Source organism: Podarcis cretensis (genome assembly GCF_951804945.1).
Source record: "Podarcis cretensis genome assembly, chromosome: 2".
Classification (NCBI taxonomy): Eukaryota; Metazoa; Chordata; class Lepidosauria; order Squamata; family Lacertidae; genus Podarcis; species Podarcis cretensis.
In genome coordinates, this window is record NC_137171.1 from 24,909,549 (window position 1) to 24,935,107 (window position 25,559).

The 25,559-nt window shown below is 42.2% G+C and overlaps 2 protein-coding genes and 1 long non-coding RNA gene across 13 annotated transcripts in view; 1 reads left to right on the plus strand and 2 right to left on the minus strand.

Moving 5' to 3' along the window:
* Positions 1-3,584, minus strand: part of LOC307209924 (cholesterol transporter ABCA5-like) — a 49,681-nt gene extending 46,097 nt beyond the window's left edge. For 2 of the 7 annotated variants that reach the window (XM_079965346.1, XM_079965347.1), the window contains exons 1-2: positions 2,402-3,292; positions 345-1,294 (exon numbers count right to left, since the gene is read on the minus strand). In XM_079965346.1, coding sequence (XP_079821472.1) covers positions 345-449 — 105 coding nt within the window. In that variant the 5' untranslated portion in view covers positions 450-1,294; positions 2,402-3,292. Of the gene's footprint in view, positions 1-344; positions 1,663-2,401; positions 3,293-3,442 lie in introns of those variants that run through there. The other 5 variants (XM_079965344.1, XM_079965342.1, XM_079965343.1 and 2 more) reach the window with 5 other exon arrangements.
* Positions 3,585-3,770: 186 nt separating this feature from the next.
* LOC307210141 lies at positions 3,771-8,717 on the plus strand. Its single transcript, XR_013835865.1, has 2 exons — positions 3,771-3,838; positions 7,499-8,717. It is a non-coding gene; the product is annotated as an uncharacterized lncRNA (long non-coding RNA).
* Position 8,718: 1 nt separating this feature from the next.
* Positions 8,719-25,559, minus strand: part of ABCA5 (ATP binding cassette subfamily A member 5) — a 53,437-nt gene continuing 36,596 nt past the window's right edge. For all 5 annotated transcript variants that reach the window (XM_079965338.1, XM_079965336.1, XM_079965339.1 and 2 more), the window contains 15 exons: positions 25,395-25,532; positions 24,246-24,311; positions 21,693-21,784; positions 19,900-20,023; positions 19,382-19,499; positions 19,187-19,278; positions 17,832-18,007; positions 17,156-17,231; positions 15,417-15,511; positions 14,532-14,651; positions 14,262-14,411; positions 13,482-13,561; positions 12,615-12,670; positions 10,199-12,097; positions 8,719-10,054 (listed from right to left, as the gene is read on the minus strand). In XM_079965338.1, the coding sequence (XP_079821464.1) occupies positions 11,993-12,097; positions 12,615-12,670; positions 13,482-13,561; positions 14,262-14,411; positions 14,532-14,651; positions 15,417-15,511; positions 17,156-17,231; positions 17,832-18,007; positions 19,187-19,278; positions 19,382-19,499; positions 19,900-20,023; positions 21,693-21,784; positions 24,246-24,311; positions 25,395-25,532 (1,488 nt within the window). In that variant the 3' untranslated portion in view covers positions 8,719-10,054; positions 10,199-11,992. The remainder of the gene's footprint in view (positions 10,055-10,198; positions 12,098-12,614; positions 12,671-13,481; positions 13,562-14,261; positions 14,412-14,531; positions 14,652-15,416; positions 15,512-17,155; positions 17,232-17,831; positions 18,008-19,186; positions 19,279-19,381; positions 19,500-19,899; positions 20,024-21,692; positions 21,785-24,245; positions 24,312-25,394; positions 25,533-25,559) is intronic.

Sequence of the window (25,559 nt, forward strand, 5' to 3'; positions counted from 1 at the left end):
CCTTATCCATAGCTCTGTCTTTGTCTCCCTTAGCCACAGCCTTGGATTCAAACAGAAATCGAACATTTCCTACCCTTTCTCCAGCTTGCTGCTTTACTTCTAGGTCATATCACTCAAAAACTCTACTCCAAACTCTGGCTTTGTCTGTTGACATTTGCCATCTCACACTGAACCCCTTAACAACTCACCACCCAGGCTATCACTTCAGCAGGAGGCTAGTCTGTCTATTCCCAGAATAAGAAGCCTTGATTTAATTTAACACTCACTGGATCCAGGGATTGGAGTGGTCTGGCACACAGCTTAGCACTCCAAACTCATAACAGCATATAAAAAAATCAACTCACCTGAACACTAGCCTTTTTAGTCCTCCATTTAACTAGACAGTTCTTGTATAAAAGAGCTCTGGTCTGTCGCCACACTCCTATTTGTCTCGGAGGATCCAGAGACATTTTTTATGTGTAGCCTGAAAAGCAAAGCAATACATGAGTGCCTTTGCACTTTTAAAAATGCACTTTAAATTAATTTGCACCTTTAAAAATGCCCAACAATAGTTAAAAGAGCCAACTCTTACATACTCTTAAAGTTAATATTGGGTCTTTCTGGATGCTCATTCACAAGTTCTATTTTATCCCTCATTTAAATGGCCATAAACATTTACTGTATCCTCATTTAGGAATGAGTCACATTGAAGTAGTTCCCCCATTAAGTCAGTTTAAAAGCTACTCTAGGACTTGTTTGATGTTAACCACCACCATTATAATCCCATCACAGATCAAATGGAGTCTTATCTCTTTTCAACAGACACAGCTATTTTCAAACTGTTCCTTGGTGCTTTAAGAAAGCTAAATTCTTTCTCTTGACTCACTCATCACCCAAACACATAGACCCTCACATTTCTGGTCCTGTGCGTAGAACAAGCCCTCACAGACCCAATCTAGTTCACCCTGCATATGGAGCAAGTAGGAAAGCTAATGTAGTATAGTGGTTAGTGGGCTGTATAAGGATTAGGGAGACTCAAGTTCGGCACAATGTTCACTAGCTGACCTTGGAACAGTCACTTTCTCACATACAAAGTCATCTCACAGAGCTGGTGTAAGGAAAATAAGGAAGGAGTGCATATAGCCTTGAGCTACTTAGAGGAAATGTGGAATATGAAATATATTCAAGAATAAGTAACACTTATGGAAACACTATTGAGGAGGTTCTGAACTTCATTGTCTTTCCTTAGTTTTTCTTCCTAGATTGCACAATTCATCTGTGTCTGAGTGCCACAACTGTTGACCCCTCTCCTGCACTGTGAACATTCGCCACATATTTATAGGGTAGTAATCTGGAATTTTTCTAATAGGCAGGCAAGTCACCATACAATCAACATACCTATCACAAGTTCATATTGATTATCCACATAAGCTCCCTCTCCCAAAGGTTCGGTGACAGGGTTGCAAGTAATTCTAAATAAGGAATCTTTTAAGGTATTCTGAAAACTAATAGCTATCAACCATCTGAACAGATTTCCTCACACTTGAAGGAATCAGATATTGCAAGATTCTGAACTTCACCAAGCAATGACTGGCCCACAACAGTGAACTAATTCTAAAGGCTCCTTCACTAGAGTAGTTCTACCTCAATCCAGATAAGGCACCAAACACATCAAGTGCATGACCTGATCCATGTATCTGTTCTCTCTATATAACAGGACAGTCCAAAGGTTGCCATGGTGGCTATGAAATCCTGAGTCACTCCTTGTATAACAAGGCCTCATGTGGATTATTGCAGCCCCCACTCAGACCAACAGCCCAGAAATCTCCAACATGGTAAAATTGAGACCACCACAGAGATGGTTGGAACCTCAGTGTCTCCTCACAGCCCAACACTGATGGGTAAAAAAACAGAAAAGAAAAAGGAATTACTATGAAATATAGCTGTTTTGCCTGACCCTAGCCATCTATTCACCTGTGATGCTTTGCAGATAATGCAGCTGGACATCTCCAGGACAAAATAAGACACAGTGTCACACCAGCTAGGTTTCTGTAGCACATGCCAGATCGATCCCTTCATCCAGGATTAAATCCAGGAGAACTTTCCTCTTATATAGCTTGGCACAATCTCCTTCTCCCCACCTCAGGCTAATAAACATACCTCCCTTACTTGCCCAGAATTAGCAACAGATCTTCTCCGCAAAATCCTTCCCGTGAGACAAAAAAAAAAAAAAAAACTTTCTACCTTCCTCATGGCCCAAAAAATAATAATAATCCCTTTCACCTGAACAGTTTCCACCTTACATCTGTCTGTCAACAGCACCTATTTAAACGAGTTCCTTGGACAGCAGCCTTTCAGAACAGCCAGGTGTTAAATGTTTAATTAAAAAGCAATGCTTTTAAATTTAAAAGTATTAACCAACCTGTGGAGACTGAAAACAATCTGCTAGGGAGAGAAACGTGCAGGATCCCTGTGTCTCAGCTCTTCTGGGATCCCAAAGTCAAGACTCCTGACCCTATATGACGTCTGGCACAAGCCACACCCGTGGATGTGAAAGTCTTAAGATGGACAAGCAAGAACAGGAGTCAGCAGGAGGCCGTTAAAAGACCCCAGGAAGGAAGAAGCACAGCCACGGTGTTCCCACCGGCCCTCAGCCACACTTCAGCTCATCATCGCCTTGCCGTCTCCTGGTTGGCATTTCGGTCCCCAACGTAGCGTTGTGCCAATCACATCCTCCTCCTCACTGCAGTCCGGGAAAGGAGGATGACAACTAATAGAAAGCAGCAGCAAGCAGCCTCCAAGGAGCCAGACCAGGTGGTGGCAGCGGAGGCAGCTTAATGGATTGGACCTAAATGGCAGCCCAGAGAGGAGAGGATTCAAGCAGCAGCAGCAGCAACAGCAGCAGGCAATCCTAAAACCCAAGGAGGCAGGCAGGTACTGGAGCAGAGGAGCGATGAAAAGGAGGGGATAATGGGGATAAGAGAAACAGCGCCTGTTTCCTCGCTGGCCTTCATCCCGTCCTAAGCTCTCTTTTTTCCCTATTCACTGTGTCTCCAAGCGACGCCTGACTGAGTCGATTTGAGGGATGCATTAGGGCGCTGGCTCCATGCCTGAAAAGGCAACCCATGCACCAGCCTCTGCGACGCCTTTCAAAGCACAAAGGTCGGTTCCTTGCCCCTCAAGCCAAGGGCAACAAGGCATCTGGAGAAGGTGCAGCTGCTGCTGCTGCTGCTGTGGTGGGACAGCCCCCCAGCCCCATGGGCGTATCCAAGGGGGAGGGAGCTGCTTCCCTTAAATCAATACAAATCTGAGGACCCGTCCCCCCCCCAAATCCTGGCTACGCCCATGCGCCCCCCCTCCAAAAAACACAAAAGCCCCTCCTCCCTTTTATCACCAGAGTGGCTGGGGTCACCAAGTCAGATGGGCGGGGTACAACAATTTTAATTATTGTTATTATTATTACCCCACACTAACGTATCCTGCCTTCCCTCGCTTGCTTTCCCCTCATGGACGCTTTAGCTGAGAACCCTTTGCTTTGCAAACAGGGTTGGGCTAGATGACCCCTCGGGGTGCCCCCTTCCAACTCGACGCTTGCAGCATCCCTCCCTTTCGCCTCACCGCAGCGCCGCTCCTCCTCACGGCGGTTTCCTTCCCGTGCCACCGCTCCCGGCCTGCGCGCGCAGCTGCTGCTGCCTCCGGGTGGGAAGAAGGCCTTTGCGTCAGGCCGGAGCCTCCCGGCCGAGCAGCGGGCGGCGGCGGCGGCGTCTCTCCGGTCCCCGAGCGGCGGGAGGGAAGGAGGGGAACGCGGGAGCGACAGCTACTTCCCGCCGGCGCCCTTCTTCACTCACCTGCGCCTTTGGTGAGGGGACCAGGGAGCCGAACTCGCCTGTCCTTGGGGCGGCGGGGGGGGAGCCTTAGCTGCACTAAGTCGTCGGCAGAGCCGCCAAATCAGAGGCAAAGACCGGCCAGCATCTTTCCTCGCTTTGCCGTCTTCGTCTCTCTGTGTGTACTGCGACCAATAAGCAAATTAACCATGGGCCGTAGCCAGGGGCTATTCAATTAACTGAGGTTCTCAATCAACTGAGGTTCTGCCCTCCCCGCTCCAATGTGTGTGCAATGTGTGTGCAAATTAACCAAGGGGTACTTAATTAACTTGACTTTCTGCCTTCACCCAGCAGAAGCATGACCCGCCCGTTAATGTCATTTTCTTGTTGTTAATGTTATTTTTGTTATTTTTACCCGTGATTTCCCAGAAACCTCGGCTGTCCCCCCCCCCCCCAACAAAAATCCCGGCTACACCCATGAAATTAACTTCGAGGATTCATTTGATTTATTCCAGACCCTCCCCATTTTCCAGGGACACCCCTGATTTAGAGAAGCCATCCCAGCTTCTGATTTGATTCCGAAATGCCCCACTTTTCCTTAAGAAGTCCTATTTTCACTGGAGAAATGTCAGAGGGTATGGTCGGATGTCCCTATTTTCATTGGAGAAATGTCTGAGGGTATGGAGTTATTTGACACCCCCCAAGCCATCTGAAGGCAATCCTGTATAGGTGTTTTTTTTTAATGTTTACTGTATTATATTTTTTAGATACGTTGGAAGTAACCCAGAATGGCTGGGGCAACCCAGTAAGATGTGTGGGGTATAAATATTAAAATTATCATTATGGAATCGGATGCCCCTATTTTCAACCGAGAAGTGTTGGAGGGCATGTTACTCTGAAGCAAGGTTCCTTAGGATACAGCCTCTTTGCCTTAAACAAGAGGTGCAGGAGGGAGGGCGAGGGGAACTGATAACTGATTACTGATAACGAGAAGAAAATTTAGATTCGCAATTTATGTAAAGTAGGTTCTTGCGTTCAGGAGGAGTACTGTAGTCCCAAATGTGTAGAGTTAAATAAAAGTCATCAGGTAACTGTGTTTGGAGGTTTGAGGCAATATTATTATGCTCCGTGCATGCAGCTTTGAACAGCAAGTCCTGCGTTGTTTGGCATTGCTTCTGAAAAGACCCCTGGCAGTTTCAAAAATGATTTGACACAGCATTCAAGGGCAGGGGCACAACGGCTCAAAAAACACAATACCAAATGCATCTCAAGACATTTGGAACTAGACAGACAAAAATAAACAAGTACATAAGAGTCTGCTGTATCTAGCCATTGGCCCAACAATCCAGCATTTCATTCTCAGTGTGACCAACCAGGCATCTATGGGAAGCAGAAAAGTGGTACTTCACACAGTGCATCCTCAAACTATGAAATTTGCTTGCATAACATGACACGTTGGAACACCAACTCAGATGGCTTTAAAAATGGATCAGAGGATCCTGTCCATGATTATACCTTATGAAGGCCAAATTACCTTAGCTGTATTTCTCCAGTAACTTAGCTATACATATTATTAGTTATGATGGCTATATTAACACTAAAACCCAGCCAGATGTTGTTGTTGTTTAGTTGTGTCCGACTCTTCGTGACCCCATGGACCAGAGCACGCCAGGCACTCCTGTCTTCCACTGCCTCCCACATGCTGGTAGCTTCATGCTGGTAGTTTCGAGAACACTGTCCAACCATCTCATCCTCTGTCATCCCCTTCTCCTTGTGCCCTCAACCTTTCCCAACATCAGGGTCTTTTCCAGGGAGTCTTCTTTTCTCATGAGATGGCCAAAGTATTTTTACTATATTACTTCTGAATACCAAGTTCCTAACAAATCACAAGCAGCGAAGTGCTCTTAGGCTTCTGGGCTTCCCATTGGCATCTGGCTGGTCATTGTGAGAACAAACTACTGAATTATATAGACATTTGGTCTGACCCAGCTTCTGATTTCCCCATAAAGCAGTCAGCAGTATGATTTACTGACCATTTTAATATTATTGATTACATAATTCAAACACTTAAGTCATGGCAGGAAGGCCAGATACAAAAAGTGCTTTAAGACAGACAAGGTTCCAGTAGCGGTGAGCTGCTGATAGTTTTGAGAGTTTTGCAAACACACGTAACAACAAATGCTTTAATGCTAGCAGAAGCAAAGTCCCCTGCCCTCCAGAGAAGGGAGCAGGAGGATGGAAGACAGATATGGGTCAGTGTGGCTGGGGTCACTCAGTTCTGTGACCCGGCTACCCTATCACTTGCAGTCTCTGCTCGCAGCCATATTAGCTCATCCCTGGTTGGTCTATGGATGGGGCAATCAGGGCAGACCAGAGGGGAGACTTCTTTCTGGACCACTTAGACTTAGAGCCTAGAGGGAGCCAATATGAGGTGAATACCCAGTGTGGAATTTTACCTTCTCGGTAACACTGGAATGTATATGTATGAGAGTAGGGGAGATAGTGGAGGAAGTGCAGAAGTGCGGGTTGTCCTCCCTTTATATAGAGTCCATGACGTATAGCCACGCAAAGGCGGTGATCGCCCAAAGATTAAGGGATATTGCCAGACAGGAGGACATAGCCCGTGTGAAACCTGGGTTGTTTCTGGGGGAGCAGATGTATCGGGCTGCTCCAGCTCGCTACCTGGCGGATATCCACTACGTGGAATACCGCAGACTATTTACCGCGGCTAGGCTGAATGTTCTTGACTCGGCGGTTCTGAAGGGAAGATATGGAGGAGTCCCATATGACCAGAGATTATGCCATTGTGCGTTGGGTGAGGTAGAATCCACAGAGCACATTTTACTGAGCTGTCCCTTCTACAACGATTTAAGACAGTATCTTATAACCCCATACTTACCCCAGCTCAGTCCCCAACAAAGAGGAAAGCAGACAGCTTATCTGCTAAATAAGTCTTCTGGGAAAACAACTTTGTCAGTGGCTAAATTCCTTTTCCTGGCACTCAAGTGTCGGAAACGTATAACTGAATGCCTTGATGTGGGTTATCTGTGAGAGGTTTAGTATTGTGGCCCTACCTTATTTATGTACCCCCATGATGTTTTAGTTTATAATTCTGTATTGTGTTTTATCTCTGACTATCGGTCGAATAAAGGAAATTGATTGATATGTATGAGAGCAGATTTATGGAAGCTGTAAGCATTCGAGTGCAGCTTGTTATACCCAAGTCCTGTGTTAGTCCTCATCTTCAGTTTCCTCCTACTCTGCTTCCAGCTGCCGGCACAAAAGTGCTTCAGCGCTGTTAGCATTATAATTCAAATAAATTATTCAAATCTTTAAATTGTAACAGCATGCCCACCGGAATATCCACCGTGGGTACTTAGTCACCCATTAGCATCCATCAAGATTAAGGAATTACATCCAAAATGTGCACACAGTCCTCTTCTTGCACTCAACATTTTTGCACTACTCATTGCTGAATCAGTGCCATCTAAATCACCTCTACACTCTCTTTCATCTTTGGGAACCCCCCACCCTCCCCAAGACCAACTCTCCCAAACCAACTCCCACTTAAAAGCTTTTCCTTGTCAGATAATTCATTTGCAGCTCACTGTTCATGTGTTCAGTAAGAAGTACTGGAAATCGATTTTGTTTCCTTTGTACTATTTTTCTTCCCCCAATCTGTTCTATCCTTATAGGTGTCTCCATAGGAATTGGCAAAGGAGTGTCCACTCGCCCCCTGCTGCCTTGCCAGGGGCACAGGTCCCCAGTAAAGGAGAAAGCCTGGTGTGGTAGAAGAAATGTAGTTGATTTACGTGAGACACTAAGGTGTCGTTAGTTAAAGCTCATTTTGCAACTTGCAAATAGCCCTTTAAGGAAGATATCTTTGCTTTAGAATAGGCAACGCCTGCCCTTCAACTTATTTCTCTCCCCTCAAATCTGACTTTCCCCTTTCACATCCCTAACATTAGAACAGCTGTTCATACCTCTGCAGGCTAAGCAATTTGCACTCTGGTCTTCACCTCCTTGCTACCAATTTCAAGTTAAAGATACTGGTAATCGTAGAGAACCAAAGCTACATATCTAGTGCAGTGGAAGATTAAACCAATTCTTAAAACCCCCAAAGTCTCATTTAAGAGAGTCTTGCTCAGAAACATGTTTTTGCTTACATACCTCTTTTGTAAATTTGGGAGTGACAAAGCTTTCCCAGGCTGCATACAGACTATACTTTTGAAGCATGTTTAAAGCACCCCCACAATTATAGTACTTGACATCAAAATGCCCGCCTGCATTTTCCCCCATTCAATCCAGATTTACCGCTTCTGGGGGAAATCTGCCTGGTTAAAATACCAACCAGTCAGCAACAACCTGTTTGTGGTATCTCAACCATCTTTTTAAAGTACTGAGCCCCCTAAAACAATAGCAGCACAACTTTGACTTGTGTAAAAACCCTTCTCCCAATTTTCTTCAAACAGAAAGGCATAACAAATCCTGCAAATGAAAATTGTGCTTGAGAAACAGCCTTCCAACATCAAAAATAACATGATTTTATAGCAACAAGATTTTGGAGGATCATTCATCATATTTACACATAGTTTTCCACATCTTAGTTTAGCGTTTCTTCTGTGCATTTAGCAAAGTCAGAAACGAAGTAGCAATAGCAAGAGTCTCCAGAACCTAATGGAAAAATTGACTTTTTGTAAGAGTACATGCTGAAGCAACAGTAAGTCTGCTAGTCCGGCATTTAACTTTCATACTATAGTGCTTAGTCAAAGGTTAACATTCTTTAATTAAGTACAGATATTTTAGGCCTTTGCATGGAATTCAGCTTACACTAGGGGTGTGCTAATGTGATCTCCTCTTTATCATTTTTGAAGAATTCTCTTTATATCCCAATCATAAATTGATTACATTCAAGTATGGCTATACGAAACATAGATCTTTATTACTTCCCAGTGATACTGGAACAGCTTCGTTATGTTTTTCCATAGTTATCATCATCAACATCACAATAAATACAAGGTTGTGGTGTGCGTGGCTACAATTTCACTGTCAAGGAAAGACCTTGAAAACTGAACACAGAAAAGTTTGCCTGCAAAAAGTGGTAGATCTTAATGTGTTGAAACTCTCAACAGAAATAACCACAATGATGCAACAGTTCAACATGCTATAGGAATGTACAAATAGATTTAGCTATTTGGTTTTCACAATCTGCATTTGTAAACGTGAAAGAAACCTATTTCTTTAAACTATTTAAATGTACTTGTGCATGCAGTATAGGCTTCTGTGCAACTTGCAACAGTGACACAATTTAGACTTACCATTCAAAACAAACAGTTTATATACCTGGCAGCCTTATACTACACTTTATGTACATGTATTTGGATTTTGTTGACTAATACGTGGTTGTTCAGAGTGGTTTATAATGTAATCCTACACAGCCTTAAAGTGCAATATATTTCCGGGACTTGACCCAATAAATCTCTCTTCTAAACTAGTGAAATGCTGATTATGCCCAACTGACCTGCAGTGCTATAAGATCATGTGGCTGGTATTTAGCCCATACAACACAAAAGGAAAGGGGCTTGGAGATGGGGGCTAGTGCATAAATGCACCAGTCATTAATTCTGATGCAAAACTTGCTTTAAAAAAGCATTAAAATTTGCAAACTGACAATGTAGATTCTAACTCAAATAGTGCATAGCTTCATTTAAATGGGTTTGGATGTGGCAGTACTGGGGCCCTGTACTGACAGAGAGGGTCCAAGCTGTCAGAAAGGTGTCTCCTTGGCCATGGAGAGGGCAGAAGACATGATTGCTGGTAATTGACCTAGTGAAAAGCACACAGATGGGGTGCTTTTGGTGAAGAATGGGCGTGGTTAAGGACAGACACAGTTCCACATAGACCAGACCCTATAGCTGCTGGCCACACCCTCACAACCTGGCAAATCCCACCGAAAGGTCTGGTGGAAGGGAAACCCAGAAAGACACAATCGAATGTGTCAAAACCAGACTTCCCAGTTTGCCCTCCCTCCCTCATCCATGTGGCAGAACCAGACAGCCAACCACTGCAGTACATTGGATACAAACCTGTGACGTGTCAAACCCTACTCAGAATGTCAGAACAGGTAAAAGTGCATGAGGCTATGCTTCTGGCTGTGGACTTGGAACTTGAGGGGGTGGGGGGTTCTGGTGAAAGGGCATTTTGCACAGAACATAAACAGAAGGCACTTTGTTCAAAGCCTGCCTCTACAGCTCATGGGGCAAAGCCAGTGGCGTAGCGTGGGTTGTCAGCACCCGGGGCAAGGCAAGTAATTTGCGCCCCCTAACCCGTGGATTTGCCCTAACCCCAGATGTTGCGCCCGGTGTGGCCGGCCCCCCCTGCACCCCCCACGCTACGCCACTGGGCAAAGCTAACACTACTCTTGGGCTTCCATCCCAACCAGGCTTTTTAGCAGCAGCTCTACAGATAACAGGACCCAGCAGGAAATGCCACTAAAAAATGATAACCGGGTTGGAGAGGACTTCACACAGCCACCCTGCCCAGCAAATCTAGTCCAGAAAAAGGGAGCATGTCTTTGTAGCAAACGACAGAGACCCCTGCAACAAAGGAGCCAGCTCACCCATGCACGACCACAGGCCCCATTTTATGTTTTTATTGCTGTAAACAGCTTTGATATATATTTTTGTGATACAAATGTAAATAAAATAAACTTCTGCTACTCCGCTCAGGTTGCAGATGTAAGAGCCAATATGCACACATGTCATTTTAGGGGGGTCCCCAACAAGGTGCAGAGAGATATTTTGTTCGACTGCCTAGCTGGTTCCATCGTAGCAATAAAGGGCTTAAAAAAAAATGATCTGCCTGTTGTGTGTTTCGGTGGTGTGAGTGCTGCGTTTAGGGACCTGAAGTGGAAATGACAAGGTGTTGATTATTTGACTGTGTAGCTGGTTCCATCGTAACAATAAAGGGCTTAAAAAAATGATCTGCCTGTTGTCGTGTGTTTCAGTGGTGTGAGTGCTGCGTTTAGGGACCTGAAGTGGAAATGACAAGGTGTTGATTTCCACCCAGCTGCAGCACTGCTGGTGCTAAGTGTATTTACAGTATCGCAGTGAGTGTGAGTGTCATGTGTTGTCTGGTCATGTGTGTACTGGGTGGATCAGCCTTTCGTGCTGGGAACTGTGTCTGAATTTGCTGCTGTGGGTGGGGTTATCATGGATGTGTCCTTGTGCCTTCTGATGCTCTTGTTCCCCTTTTCTCAGCCATCATACAATGGGGACTGTATGAAATGGGAGTCTGTGATGCCAGAACTGCCAATGTTCCTGTCCCCGGGCAGACTTGCTTACTTTGGGTTGCACAGTACGATCAACTTGAGCACTTAACATACAAAGAAAATTCCAATATGAATTTCCCCAGAAGTTTGAAGAAGATTAAATAAATGCTAAGTATTCTATTTTGTGGTTTATTACAAGTTGAGGTGTACCTGAGCTTTGAGCCACCTGAATAATACCTGCTAGTCTAGGGAACTGCTTTCTCTTATGATTTAGCTTACATAAAAATGTGTGCAAACTGACAGGAGTTACCAGGTTGAACCGGAACCATGTCAGTATGGTCTTTAGCAAAAATCTCCTCTGAAAAATATCCATATAAACCGATTACTATACTGTAGACTGCTCAGTGGTGTCGCAAAATGTTCTCCCTACAACTTCTTCAGAGGTGGTTCTTGAAATCAAGCTTCATGAACTGCATCACATTTAAATGCCTTGTAATCATAAATTTTAAAAATCTGTAGTTGTCTTCTTCTGCTAAAGAGGATACCACATACTTGTACAGACTGATGCAATTTGGTATATGAAATTCTAGAGTAGAAAGCATATATTGCACCCAAAAAATTAAATTCTAATCTGCCCTCTTTCTGCCATGGCTACAAAACATTTCACATAAAAAGAGCAAGTCATAGATAAAAGACATTTATAATGTTGATGTATGTAAGGCAAAGAAGGTGAATAGGCTCCATTTTGCATTTTTAGGTGAAATCAGTGTTATTTATACTTATAATTGTTTGGGAATATGTTTCCGATTCACTGTGCTCATACACATTCCAAAAGAAGGAAACAAAGACAGAGGGAAAAACAGTCCTTTAAAAAAAAGTTGAAGAATGCAACAGGTAAAATTCTACAACGCGGACCAGATCAGAAAACCACTCTCTCCTGCGCTCGTTCCCACCAAAGTGTGCTGTTTAGTGTTCCAAAACCACTGTCTTCCTCCTCTTGCTCTTTTGCAAGTTCCACAAATACCTAAAACAAGTAAGAGCTTCATGAATATGTTAAATTACAACCACAATGCATGTGAGAAATTTGCAGGCAAAATGGTAGCCCAAGTTAATTGAGAGTTTGAAATCTCCACAAGCAGTATACCAAGACTAAAACTTTGGTTGCAAACCACAAGTCCGTGTTTAGATGTATCACCAAGCCAAAGAATGACTTAGCTTTAGTTAGTAGAGAAGAAGCAGGAGTGTTGCGGCAACAATATTTGCTCCCAGAACCCAAACATTTGCACATTTGTGCTAAGCCATGGTTTGCTCCAAAAATTATGTGTCATGTTAATTTACAAAACTTTTGTGAACTTGGAAAGCTATAATAAAATCATGGCCAGATATGAGAGGTGTGAATGTTTTCTGTGACCATGTTTTCTGTAAATATAGCTAGCTTACACAAGCAAACAATTGATTTTACCAAATACAAATTTGAAAACCATGAAACTATGTTCTGTGGCGCATTGCATTATATTTTTGAAAAAGTCTGTTTAAATTACCTGTTCAAGTGTTGCTTGAGAGAAGCTGTACTCTTCAACATCAAACGCATGTTTTGCTGTTAAAAGTGATAGAAGGAATTCCTTACTCCTCAACAGTAATCAATTATACATCAAAAATTACTTTACATCAACATGCATTTTAAAATGAAACCTGTCTCTCAACATCAGTAAAAATAGAAAACACTGATCAATCTGAAGGTCATAAGCATTAAGATGTGCACATCCTAAAGCTCTTAGCAGTTTCTCGCTCCCGCATATACAGACACATCGGGTATATGTACCCTGCTGTTCCCTAGGATTCCAGTGATCAGGAAAGCCACTGTGTGTATTGCAGTACAGTGTACAGTGGTACCTTGGTTCTTGAACAGCTTAGTTGTCGAACAAATTGGCTCTCAAACACTGCAAACCCGGAAGTAAGTGTTCCGGTTTTCAAACGGTTTCGGGAGTCTAACAGACTCCCGGAATGGATTAAGTTTGAGAATCAAGGTACCTCTTCTGCACATTAGGAGCTTCCAGGAGACTTTAATGTTTAAGGATGCAAGCACTAGTCAAGCATAGTGTATGGCTGTGAGGAGACAACAAGTTAATGCATCAAGAGGAAATCCTGTACCTCTTTAAATGCTCTAAAAGTTAACAGACTTCAATGTGTCTCAGGAAGGCAAATCAGGAAGGCAACATACCCACTGGCCAGGGGTTTGGATAAGGGAATATATTATTTACAGAGAGAATTGTGATTCTGAGAGATGTGATGATGGGGGTGGCGATTGACAAGATGAATTCAGGTTAAGATGAATTCAGGTTAACAGGTGGTTTGGATAGAAAATTGAGAATCAGATGGAGGTTCTACTTAGTAAATTATTACTTCACCTTCCTCCAGTTTAGAAAACGATAATGCAAGTGAGTGGACATCTTCCTTTGGGATTTTGTAAGCCAAAATAGATTCAAAACTGCAACAAAGATAAAACAGGCATCAGCGCATTCAGCAACAACTAAGCAGAAATGAAAACCACCCGTGGCTTAAGTAATGTTACTGGAATTAAGCGTACAATGTCGTAATATGTCTGAACAGGCTGTCATTTTGGATCAGACTGCAGCTTTCATCTGTTCTATCAACTTATTTGTAATACAGCCAGTTGAGGGTCCTACAAAGAAAAGTTCCAATCAAAGTGATTTGCAAAGAGAAAACAAAACAAAACAAGCAGATCTTAGCTGCCTGTCAGGGACCAAAGCAAACGTTTCTGCCAGCCCCATCAACCACAGTCTACTTTGGGTCTATAACAAACACATAACTGTATTTACAGTAACAAGCAATATTTGCAATAATGAGTGTCCAAATGTAAGTAGGAGGACAGGGAAGAAAATACGGGCCTAAACCTGCATCAGCGCCCAATTTATGACTCAAGACCAGAGGAAAGAAGTTCCCACTCTACCTGCTGTAGAGCTGATCAGCTGGAAGTTAGGCATTTGTTGTGACCAACCTGTGGACTAAGTTCTGTGTCACTGTTGACAGGTGTGTTGCCAGCTGACCAATGAATCCTCACTTTTCATCCCCCCTCCTCATGTTGTGCACTTTGGGGTGTTGGGGGAAATCAAGCTTCTTTTTGTTTAGTTTAATACCCAGAACTCTTATATGATTTGGTTTTTTACCTTTCCTGGTAACTTCCATTTGGAAAGATGCGCAGAATCTCCCTCTGAAGATATTCCTTCTTCTCTGTAAGCGGCACATGTCTCAGTTTCATTTCTAAGAAATATCCTCTGCCAAATTTACTCTTGAGATGTTGAACTGTACCAATGCATCTTTGGGCGGGGCAGGCAGGCAGACAAAGGAGAACGTAATGTCAAAACCTTTCATGATATTTTAATGCAAAAGCCCAAGATGCTTTTATTCAAGATATCCCAAAGATGCAGAGGAGGTACCTTAATTTTCCAGACACCAGGATTGCGACACGATCACAAACAGCCTCTGCTTCTTCCATATAGTGAGTTGTCAGAATGGCTGCTCTCTCTTTACTTTTAAAAGCTGCACGAATTGCTTTCCTGTCAGATGTAATAAATAGTGGAAAAGTGGAGTGGCTAACCTGCAAATGCTTCACTTTTTTAGTATTTCTCTATGGAGTAGCATATAATCGACATAAAGTCATCTGCTGGACTTTCCATGAGCTGGAGACGCAATGAAATACGAATCTCTCACACATCTCAATTGTATCTCCATATCCAAGTATTTTTGTGCCCATTCTCCAGGGATGACAGGTAGGTCCCGCGCACTGGCCATAGGTTACAATTTACACAATACTCTGATAAATCCTTTCATTGGAGTATGTGGAAAAAATGGCACAAAACTCCCTTTTCTGGTACTGCGGAGTTGAAAGTTCTTGATAATCAGCAGGAAGGTTCTTAAGAGATTGGAGTTTACCGTGGTTAGCACAATATCTCTATTTCTCAACTTTCTGATGATTCTGAGGTGGCAGAGGTAGCTGAGGTTCCCTAAGATACCTGCCACCTACTTTGTCCATTTTCCTTTGTCCAAAATTACCCTGCGCATTCGGGGGGGTGGGGGAGGCAGCAGTAATAATAATAATAATAATAATAATAATAATAATAGAATCAGTGTTATTTTGTGTTGCAACTATATTATGTTCCTGCTGTCAATGTTTGTTCACCGTGCTGATTTTTCAGATGATTATTCCAGGTTTTGCTAGCTGCATTGAAAGTGATGAAGTAAGGGGTGAGATGTAATTCTAAATAAAAAGCTGTGATGCTCCATTCTAAAACACATTCTCCATGTTGTTTGGTGTTACTCACCACATATGTTGCTTTGCTTTGGGGTCCATACCAGTAGACGGCTCATCTAGTAGAGTAATACGAGGGTTACCAAGCATACTTAAGGCAAAACATAGCTAAAATAAGAAAGTAGGAAAGAAAGATTAATTTGATGGCCATGTACTCTACAGATGAAGAAAACATGTGCACACACTGAAACTACATTGACTTTAATCCTCTAAGTGTGCAAACACTTGGAAACCCTCAAAGGGGATATCCAAGCATTCAAGGTGCAATGGCAATCTTCCTATCTACTGCTCTCTATCTTTCTCCAAAGTGTGGGGGGTGGGAGAGTCTGAAGTAGGTGGTAGGTAGAGGAGGGCTCCAACAACTGCCAGGGGAACCCATTCAGCCTGCCATTGGGAGGGAGTAGAAGAAGAAAGACAGATTGGGTTTGTTTGTTTATTTAAAGGAGGAATCAAGTGACATTGAAAAGTAAGAGAAAAGAGTCTCAGGGAAAAAAGGCTTACTTTGGGGGGGGGGGAGCTGGCAAGGGAGAAAAACTTTGCTGTGCATGTGGAATTGCAAATGCTGGAGACTAAATAGGCAACCACGCCACGAAGAAACCCAGCATAAATTGCCAGGAACTGACACACCACTCACAGAAAGGAAGATGGAAGGAAGGTTAACTAAAAAGCAAACGACCACTACAGTGCTACCTTGGTTCTCAAACGCTTTGGTTCACAAACTCCGAAAACCCAGAAGCGTTCCGGTTTTTGAACGATTTTTGGAAGCCAAACGCCCAATGCTGTTGTCGGCTATTGTTTCCAGGGCGCCTGCACCAATCAGGAGCTGTGCCTTGGTTTTCAAACATTTCGGAAGTCAAATGGACTTCCAGAACAGATTAAGTCTGGTGCTTTTGTTTTTGCTAGTTATTTTGCATTTTTGTTTTTGAGGCTTTTTCAGTTTATTTGTTTTTGTGACTGTGTGGAACCCAGTTCAGCTACCGACTGATTGATTGATTGACTGATTGTGTGACTGCGGAAATGGATAAAAGCCTCCCATCCAAACAATGACTATCATCAGTGCAGGGAAGAAAAAATAAATTTTCGTTTTATCATCTATAATACTGTCTTATTGATTTTATAGTACAGTACATTGATTATTGCTTTCATTTTATGGATCAATGGTCTCATTAGATAGTAAAATTCATGTTAAATTGCTGTTTTAGAGGTTGTTTTTAAAAGTCTGGAACAGATTAATTCGTTTTGCATTACTTTCTATGGGAAAGCATGCCTTGGTTTTGGAACGGTTTGGTTTTGGAACGGACTTCCAGAGCAGATTAAGTCTGAGAACCAAGGTACCACTGTACTGTGACTGAATGGGCTGAGGGAGGGGGAAAGAGGCACTATGACATGAAAATCTCACAAATGGACAGGAGGTTTTGTACACTGAGAGGCAAACTACTTCCTCAATTCTGCATTTTCTGCCTTTGGACAATAGATGTCAGTATCTACCCATCTGATGGATGATCACCTAGGGAGACAGGCATTTTTCATTCTTAATTGAGCTCTCCTCCACTTGCTACCATGTCCACTTCTTGCAAGGTGAGATTTTATTGTTGTTGGGGAAGAGGTAGGCAGAGAATGGAGTTTGAGAAAAATCAAGGCAGAGGACGGCTTGCTTACATCAGTTTGAACAGGGGCTGCTCCTACAGTCAAATGCCTGTTTATTTCATGTAGCATGAATTAGAAATGCAACGTTTTAAAGCGATAAAATACCTTCCGTTTGATTCCTGCTCCAAGTTTCTTTGTCCTTTTCTGAAGATGTTCCTTGAAGTCAAGTGCACTGGAAACGCTGCAGAAAACCACATGGCCAACATTTTTGTAGTCTAGAAAGGGGTGTCACTACAGTATTAAGCATTCTAAAAAGCCTACATGAGAGAACATCAATAAATTCATTATACGCTCATTATATCTTTTTCAATGTGCTAATGAGATTTATGTGATTTACCTGGACAAAAGTAGTAAAACAAACAGTACCTGGTGAAAACTGTCCAATAAAGGAAGAAGGGCATGGAAGATGGATTTAGCAGCTCTCAGAGAATCCTTTTCCCCTGCCACCCCTGTGAACTGTCCAGTATCTTAAAACTTAGAGCAGTTCCTGGTATGTATTTGCTACACCACTCTGAGGTTTCTAAATCTTATTTCTTTCTGGGTTTATCTCCCTTTTGAGCCATTTGTCAAGTGTAAAGGAAACACCTCTGTTAAATATTGTATGTACCACTTTAATACTTGAAAGCTGCAATTTAAAGGGACATGCTAAGTTTTACAAGTACAATTTGATCACAATCAATTAAAGCTTTTATACTTTGCAATTAAGTAAGATACCCATACCCAAGGATGGGGGGGGGGGAATAGACTACTGTACAACAAGTGTTCAAAATAAAATATTTACCTTTTTATGACTTCATTCATGTCGCTTTCATTCATTCCTTTGATAGCACCATAAATTTCAAAATGCTCCTGCAATGTAATATCAGGCCAGAGTGGGTTTGTCTGAGGACAGTATCCCACAAATCTCATGGAACTATCCTCATTATTTTCACCTAAGGAATAATCTCCCATCAGCACCTGTGGATATACCAATCCTTAGTTAACATTTTCACCTTGTTGTTGTCATTATTATTGTTAATGTATTTATATAAAACATTTCTATACCAATTAATAATTAGCATTCCAACATGGCGTACATAAAATTAAACTACACAGTCTATGGTTTTAAAATTCCTACATAAAGTTTGCAAGGAAATACTGAACGATAGGAAGAGCTAAATTAAAATAATGGCAAGAAATACTATCTGAAGAGTTTTCATCTTACTGATACATGATAATCCTATGGAAGCTGGGCAAGTTCCAACCCTCCTACGAGCCTATTTCTGACTTTATAAAGTGTTATATGTGTGAGGGGAACCCGTTTTTCCTATCTTTAGTTTCTACTGGAATGCTGCCAGAATCAAGATGAGCGTGAGTCTGTTTGTAACTCGTAACGCTGTTTTGTTCAGTTTTGTATGGCCCTTTTCAGCGCAAATGAAAACCAACAGCTGTACCAGCACACTGAGCTCCTGAAGAAAAGGGACACTTCACACACCCCATGCTCTCTGACAATCCCCCTTCTTTCTCTGTCAGCCCACCACAATCTCTCTCTCTCTCTCTTTCTGTACGCTTTTTGTTCTGGCTGGCCAGTGTGTCAGATCACGCTTCCTAGTGAGCCACACTGCTGTTGTGGCAGAAGGAAGACTGGCGTTGGAGCTACTGCTCTTAAGCGACTCAATGCAGGGTGCAGCGTGAGCAGAGTGCTGCATGGACAATTCATTCTGAAATCAAGCCGTAAACTGTAGGTAGTTTCTGTATGAAATATAAGTTTCTTCAATCTAGAAAGAGGGACCACTGCCTGAGCTATGAAACTTCTTCTTCTTCTTCTTTTAATTAAAAGAGAACTGTAATGGTGAACACAATAAAACTCAGAAGGAAGAGTGAGCATGGAGAGATAAAATCGAGATGTGGAAATATGGAAATATCGACGAGAGGCAGGACTGAGATTTGGATATGCTTTTAGGTTCAGACTATGGAAAGTCGTAAAATTAAAAATTACAATTCGGAAGATAATCCGACCTCTTTTATTTTAGTTTTTTATTTTTATTGGATTATGATTTGATATTTTAATTGGATGTCTTTTATTGGAAAATTAATATATGATCTAACAAAAAAAAGAGGAAGAGTGAGCAGACAGGTTAGGTTGCATTTAAATACCTGGCCTGAAGTTGGTTCGACTTCTCCCACCAATATATTAATGAGTGTGCTCTTCCCAGCTCCATTGGGGCCCAACAGTCCCAGAATTTCCCCTGAAATAAAAAGAGAGAGCACCTGCAGTTGTGCCTCACAAGAGGGTGTGTTGTATTTTCTAAAAAAGAGTATTGATTCCGTAGTAAACAATTTAACTCAAACCTTTTTTTACGCAAAGAGAGACATGGTTTGTTGCCACTTTCTTTATTTTCCTTCCAAGAAGAAAATCTTTCTTTTCACCGTACTCTTTATGCAAATTACTGACCAAAACTGCTGGTTTCTAATAAAACAAAAGATGATGAGATTATATAATGCAAAAAAAAAAATTAAAAATAATCCATCCGAGCACTGAGCTCCATCCCCCCCCGGTGCTGTGTCTAATTTAATTTCTGTTCTTTACATCACCATCACTGAAATCAGCAGAAAACAATATCGGGGTGAATTAGCTCACTGAAGTGAGGATTAGCAAACCTTGGTTAAATGTGATGTGCAGGAACACACGAGCCTAAGGCACAAACATGTGAGCCTGAGGTTAAGCAGAAGCCTCAGGCTCATCTACTCCTCACTCACCCGTCTTCTTCCTGTGCGGCCAGGAGAAAGACTTCCAGCTTCCCTAAATCTTAGCACATCATTGGGTGCAAACTAGGGAGTGTGATTTTTCACTGAAGGGAAAGACTTACCTCCTCACAGCTCTGGCAGGTTGTCATCTCCTTAACCCTCAACCTCTCAGCCATAACATCTTCATCCTCATCTTCATTATGTGGCACATCTGGGAACTTCCAGGGCTTCACTTTCACGGGAGTTCTGAAGGTAGGAAAATATGTTAAACTCTGCTCATGGGACCTCTGGATACATAGCACTAACAGAAATACAGTAGTGCCTCTGTTTACGTAAACTTCGGGACACGAAAGCGGCAAACCCGGAAGTATTTTACTGGGTTTTGCTGCGCGCGCATGTGCAGAAGCGGTCCTCCGGTTGTGAAAGCCTCGGGATCCGGCCGGACCTCCGGAACAGATCCTGTCTGCAACCGGAGGTACCACTGTAATGCCATCAGCTCAACAGGCCAGTCCATAATATGGAAAGTTCCATACATGCAACCCTGCTGGTATGTCCCTATCCGATGCATCACTGCGGCAGAACTGGCAGTAAGCAACAGAAGAGGGTCCCCAAGTGCTGAGATTCTGTGATTCATCTACTACTGGCTTGAAGAGGAGCAACAGCCAAGGATGGTGCTTGGGGAGTCAACTGTCCAGCTCCATGGAGCCTTCGGTGTGGGGTTCTGCAAGGTTCAGTTTTATCCCCCGTGCTGCTTAACACCAACATGAAACCACTGAGTGGGGTCACCAGGAGTTTTGCAGTACACCGTGAGCAATACGCTGGTGACACCCAGCCCTACTCCTTTACATCTGCAAGCATAGCAGTGAATGTGCTGCACTGACATCTTACCTCTGTAATGGACTGGATGAGAGTCAATAAACTGGAACCTAATCCAGACATGACTGCTAGGGTTAAATGTTAGACCAGATGAAGAGGATGTGGTCTTCTCTGGATGGGGGTTACACTCCCCCTGAAGGAGCAGCTACATAGCTTCTGGCAACCATTACTGTTGCTTGAAGCTCAAGGGGCCTCAGTGGCACCAAGGGCTATCTATCTGCTTTGACCGCTGGCCCAGCTGTGCCCCTATCTTGACTGGGACTGGGACAGTCTAAATTCTGTTGTTTACGTTGGTAACCTCTAGGTTAGGTTACTGCAATGCATTATATAGGGAGGGGGATGCCCTTGAAGACAGTTCCGAAACTGCAGCTGGGAGCTGAATGGGAGCAAGTCAGTCCAAGCATATAAAAATTCCGGCATGATGACACTGGCTACCAATTAGCTTCTGGGCTCAATTCAAAGTACTGGTTTTGGGCCTATCAAGCTTCCAGCCTTATGTGGCTCAATACTTTAAGGACCGCCTCTCCTCACATGAACTCAAACCTTGTGTTCAGCATCCAATGAGTGGTGAAATGAAAGGGCTTTTAATACATATGAATGGGTTTTTTTCTGCTTTGGTTTTATATTGATTTTAATCTTTGAACTACAGTGGTACCTCAGGTTAAGTACTTAATTTGTTCCGGAGGTGCGTTCTTAACCTGAAACTGTTCTTAACCTGAAGCACCACTTTAGCTAATGGGGCCTCCTGCTGCCACCGCGCCGCCGGAGCACAATTTCTCTTCTCATCCTGAAGCAAAGTTCTTAACCCGAGGTACTATTTCTAGGTTAGCGGAGTTTGTAACCTGAAGCATATGTAACCTGAGGTACCACTGTATTTTGTAAGAAGAGTGGCTAATAAGTGCAAATAATACTAATACGAATACAACTAATAATATCATCCTGAAATCAGGTTTGGATCTCAGCCTCTGCATCTATCTGTGCTGATTCTTTTGGTTGGTGCACACTGTTCTGAATACTGCTACTTCAAAGACAAACCAACCTGAAAAATGGGTCTTCTCTCAACGATTTGCCTCCACACTTCACCTCAAGATATCGTAGAAGGAAGAGCCAAATTACACATTGCAAATAAGGCTAAATTGAAGAAAGGAAAAAAGTATATTAATTGAAACAGCTTTGGTCCTGTGCTGATTTGTATTTGTAACTGCAAGTTTACTGAAACGTAAACATAAATTTATAGAATGGGGCATGCCAATTGCTGTACTCCTATATTTATAATCCATGGTATTGTGTATGGTTATGAGACTATGGCACTGGCAGGCAGACACATTTAGTGCAAACCTTTATGATAAGGTTGCAGGCTCTGTGGTGATTTTTTTTTTTAAGTTCTATTTTAAAAAAATGTTCAATCTGGAAATCACAGACTTCCTAATTGTAATCTGCTGAAATCTGTTCTCTTAATTTCTTGAACGTTTCCCCCTCATGAAAGAGGTTTCTGATTTTCTTCATCATTCACAGAATGCTTGTTTTATACTACAATTCATTTCATCCCTGACTATTGGTTATGCTGGCTGGAGCTCATGTCCAAAACAACTAGATATATTTCCTGATATGAGGTCTCCCACGGTATTCTTACATGTCTTCTTCTGGGTTTCAACTGAACTTCAGGATCTGAACATTTATTAACACTCCTCCCGTTCTACAGTGTAATGTGAAACTGTGGTACACACTAAACATATAAAGCACATTTGAAGCACATCCCCGCCCCCCCCCCCCGCCCCGAATTCCAGGCACTGTGGTTTGTTAAAGGTAGCTGGGAATCATAACTCTGTGAGCAGTAAACTACAATGCCCAAAATTCTGTGAGGGAAAGAATGTGTTTCAAATGCCCTTTGAAGACATGGTGGGTACACCACCTAAAATTATAGACTGAGGGAGAGTGTTACACTCCATGGTTTCATTTTTTTCTGTATCCATCTGTAGGCTGATTTGTTTAAGCAGCCTAAAAGGACCAGGTTCTAAAAGGTGACCTTCAAATGTTTTGATCAAAGATCAATAAAACAAATACTATTGTTTTATTTAAGAAATAAGTAGGTTTGTCTCACCCTGTGTCCCTTCTAAATACCGTTTTGAGCAGCACTTACATGCCACAGTGGTGACAGGGTCAGGCAAAATGGCTGTTCTTATGTTGGCACTGGAAACAAGGCCTCTTGCATCAACAAAGGTCCAATCATTCCTAAGTATGAGACCTCAGGTGAGACCTCTGAACCCTCGGATTGATTTTTCAAGCAGCAGCCTTAAGCGTGAAATAATCTTTCTGAATTACACTGCCCAGAATGAAGGATAGCATCCTAATTGTTATTTGAAAAGGTGGTTCAGTTGGTCACATTTTCATGAAGAATGGAGGAGTGAAGTTTTTGGTTTTGTTGCTACCAACCACTCTCGTGAAGTTCTTCTCTCCCTTTCTCCAAGTCTGAAGACAAGTTCATAAGTGGAATAATTCGCTGGGATGTCTTACTCAGAAGAGACCCCTTGAAATTGCTGGACATGAATAACCTGGGTACATTCATTTTAACAGATCTGCTCTTAGTAGAACTTGGTTGGATACAACCTCCTACTTTTAAATAGTATCAATCTGAATGATAGTAAGGCGATATAGAATGTGGCATAAATATTCTGGGCGATTTGCCTTTTTCATTCAGTTTTATAGGCATGGAAAATGCTAGGAGTACTTAGGAAAACACCATAAAAGTAAAATTATTCTGATGGAGCATCTTTCACTCTGTCATTGCACTTTCTGGACCCACCTGTAGATTAAATTATTTATGTAAAAAAAAATATTTCTCATAGAATTAAAACCGGACAATTAAGAAACTAAGTAAAGACCAGATAATAAATATCAAGAGCTCTAGTAAAGCATGGGCAATCAGGATAGACACACAGGACTTTAAAAGATAACAATGTGTTCGACTGCAGTGTAGAAAAGAAACTACATAATTGGGGTGCCAATTCTCTTCTGCAGGCACTTGCCTAAGTTCCAAAGACAGAAGCACTGAAAGTAGGGCCTCAGATGAAGCTCTTAAATTATAGAACTCTCACATAAGACAAGTTGGCCATTTAAAGTTCTAGACTCGCCACTGAAAGTTAAAACTAACACTTTGAATGGTACCCGGAAACTGAATGGAAGTCTTAAGAAAATCATTCAGCATTCTGGTAATATGTTCCCTGTGGTGAATTCCAGTCAATAATCTGCCACAGTCTACACTAGTCCAAATTTCTGAATGCTTTTTCAAGAAATCCCACTTTATAAAGCATTGCAATAGTTCAACCAGGATCTTACAAAAACGCAAGTCATCTATGGGCAAAGTACACTGACTTCCAGGATTGTCAGGAACAAATACCACATGCCCTCTGATTGAAAAGGTGAAACTATACTACTTGATGTTAGAATACTGCATGTAAACAAATAAACAAAAAAGTTAAGCACACAATAATATGATGGGTTTGCACAAATGATAAACAGTAACAATAAATACTCTCCAAAATGTAACCAAATAGCCGATCCCCAAATAACAAAAGAAAAACAGCATGCTTACCGCTACTACTGAAACCAGTAATCTTTCTGAATTCCTTTCCATCTTGTTATCAAGTTTCCGGGCTATCTAACAAGATAACAAATAGTTATTCATACAACTCTTTTCAATGTATTTTGCAGATGATGCCAATTTTAATTTTAACACTGCAATTCAGAAAATCTGCATGCTTTCCCAAAGAGTGATACAACTTTTCTTCTGAATTACAGTGAATCAATACAGTTAATACCACTATTAAAGATACCATAAACTAAAAATACCAGTTTATTCCAATGGGATGTCTCTTCTGGATTGTAACCATGCTGTTTAAATGCTTCCCCTCCTTTTTAAATATAACAAGAATATTTCAAGGATAAATATTATCAATGTTTTCATGATGCTTAAAAATGACACAGTAAAAGGGAGCTCCCATAATTGCCTGTGACTAAAATGCACGATTCTTCTTCTTCTTCTTCAGCGGTCACTCATAGCTGAGTAAGATTGTCTTCCATAAACATGGCTTTAACAATGAGGCCAATTCTGGATCAACATGTCCTTCCGAAGTGAGGACATTGGTTTCCGGGCAGGAGTTGATCACGGTGTGGATTTGCCAAGCGTGCCTTCCTCTTAGCACATTTCTCCCTTGCGTTCCGAGTTCGAGTGTCATCAAAGCCCACAGCACCTTTGGTAAAGGCTGTTCTCCAACTGGAGTGCTCGCAGGCCAGTGTTTCCCAGTTCTCAGTGTTTATACTATATTTTTAAAGATTTGCCTTGAGACAGACTTTAAACCTCTTTTGTTGACCACCAGCATTACGCTTTCTATTTTCAAGTTCGGAATAGAGTAGTTGCTTTGGAAGATCATCAGGCATCCGCACAACATGACCAGTCCAACAAAGTTGATGTTGAAGAATCATTGCTTCAACACTGGTGATCTCTGCTTCTTCCAGTACACTGATATTAGTTCGCCTGTTCCTCTTGCCCAGGCAACCTCCATGATGCTCTTTGAAAAAGGTCTACCCTTATTTTGTAGTGGGTATCAGAGGAAGGAGCTAACCCACATAATACTATTGGATATGTCTTTATCCTGCACTCACATTGCAGTTTAATATATTCCCTCCCCTAGGACACACCACAAGCAGAACATATCCTTACTTCAGTTCCTTGAAAACTTACCTTTATAAAAGAAATGAGGCACCCAATAAGGGGATAGATTGGAATGAAGACAGAAAAACAGGTGTGAAGGACGGCCGCTGTTGTGTAGTACACCATAAAAAACGCTATTTCGATGACAACAGAACAAACCAAGGCTGCCTGAAAGGGAAAAGAAATTAAAATAAA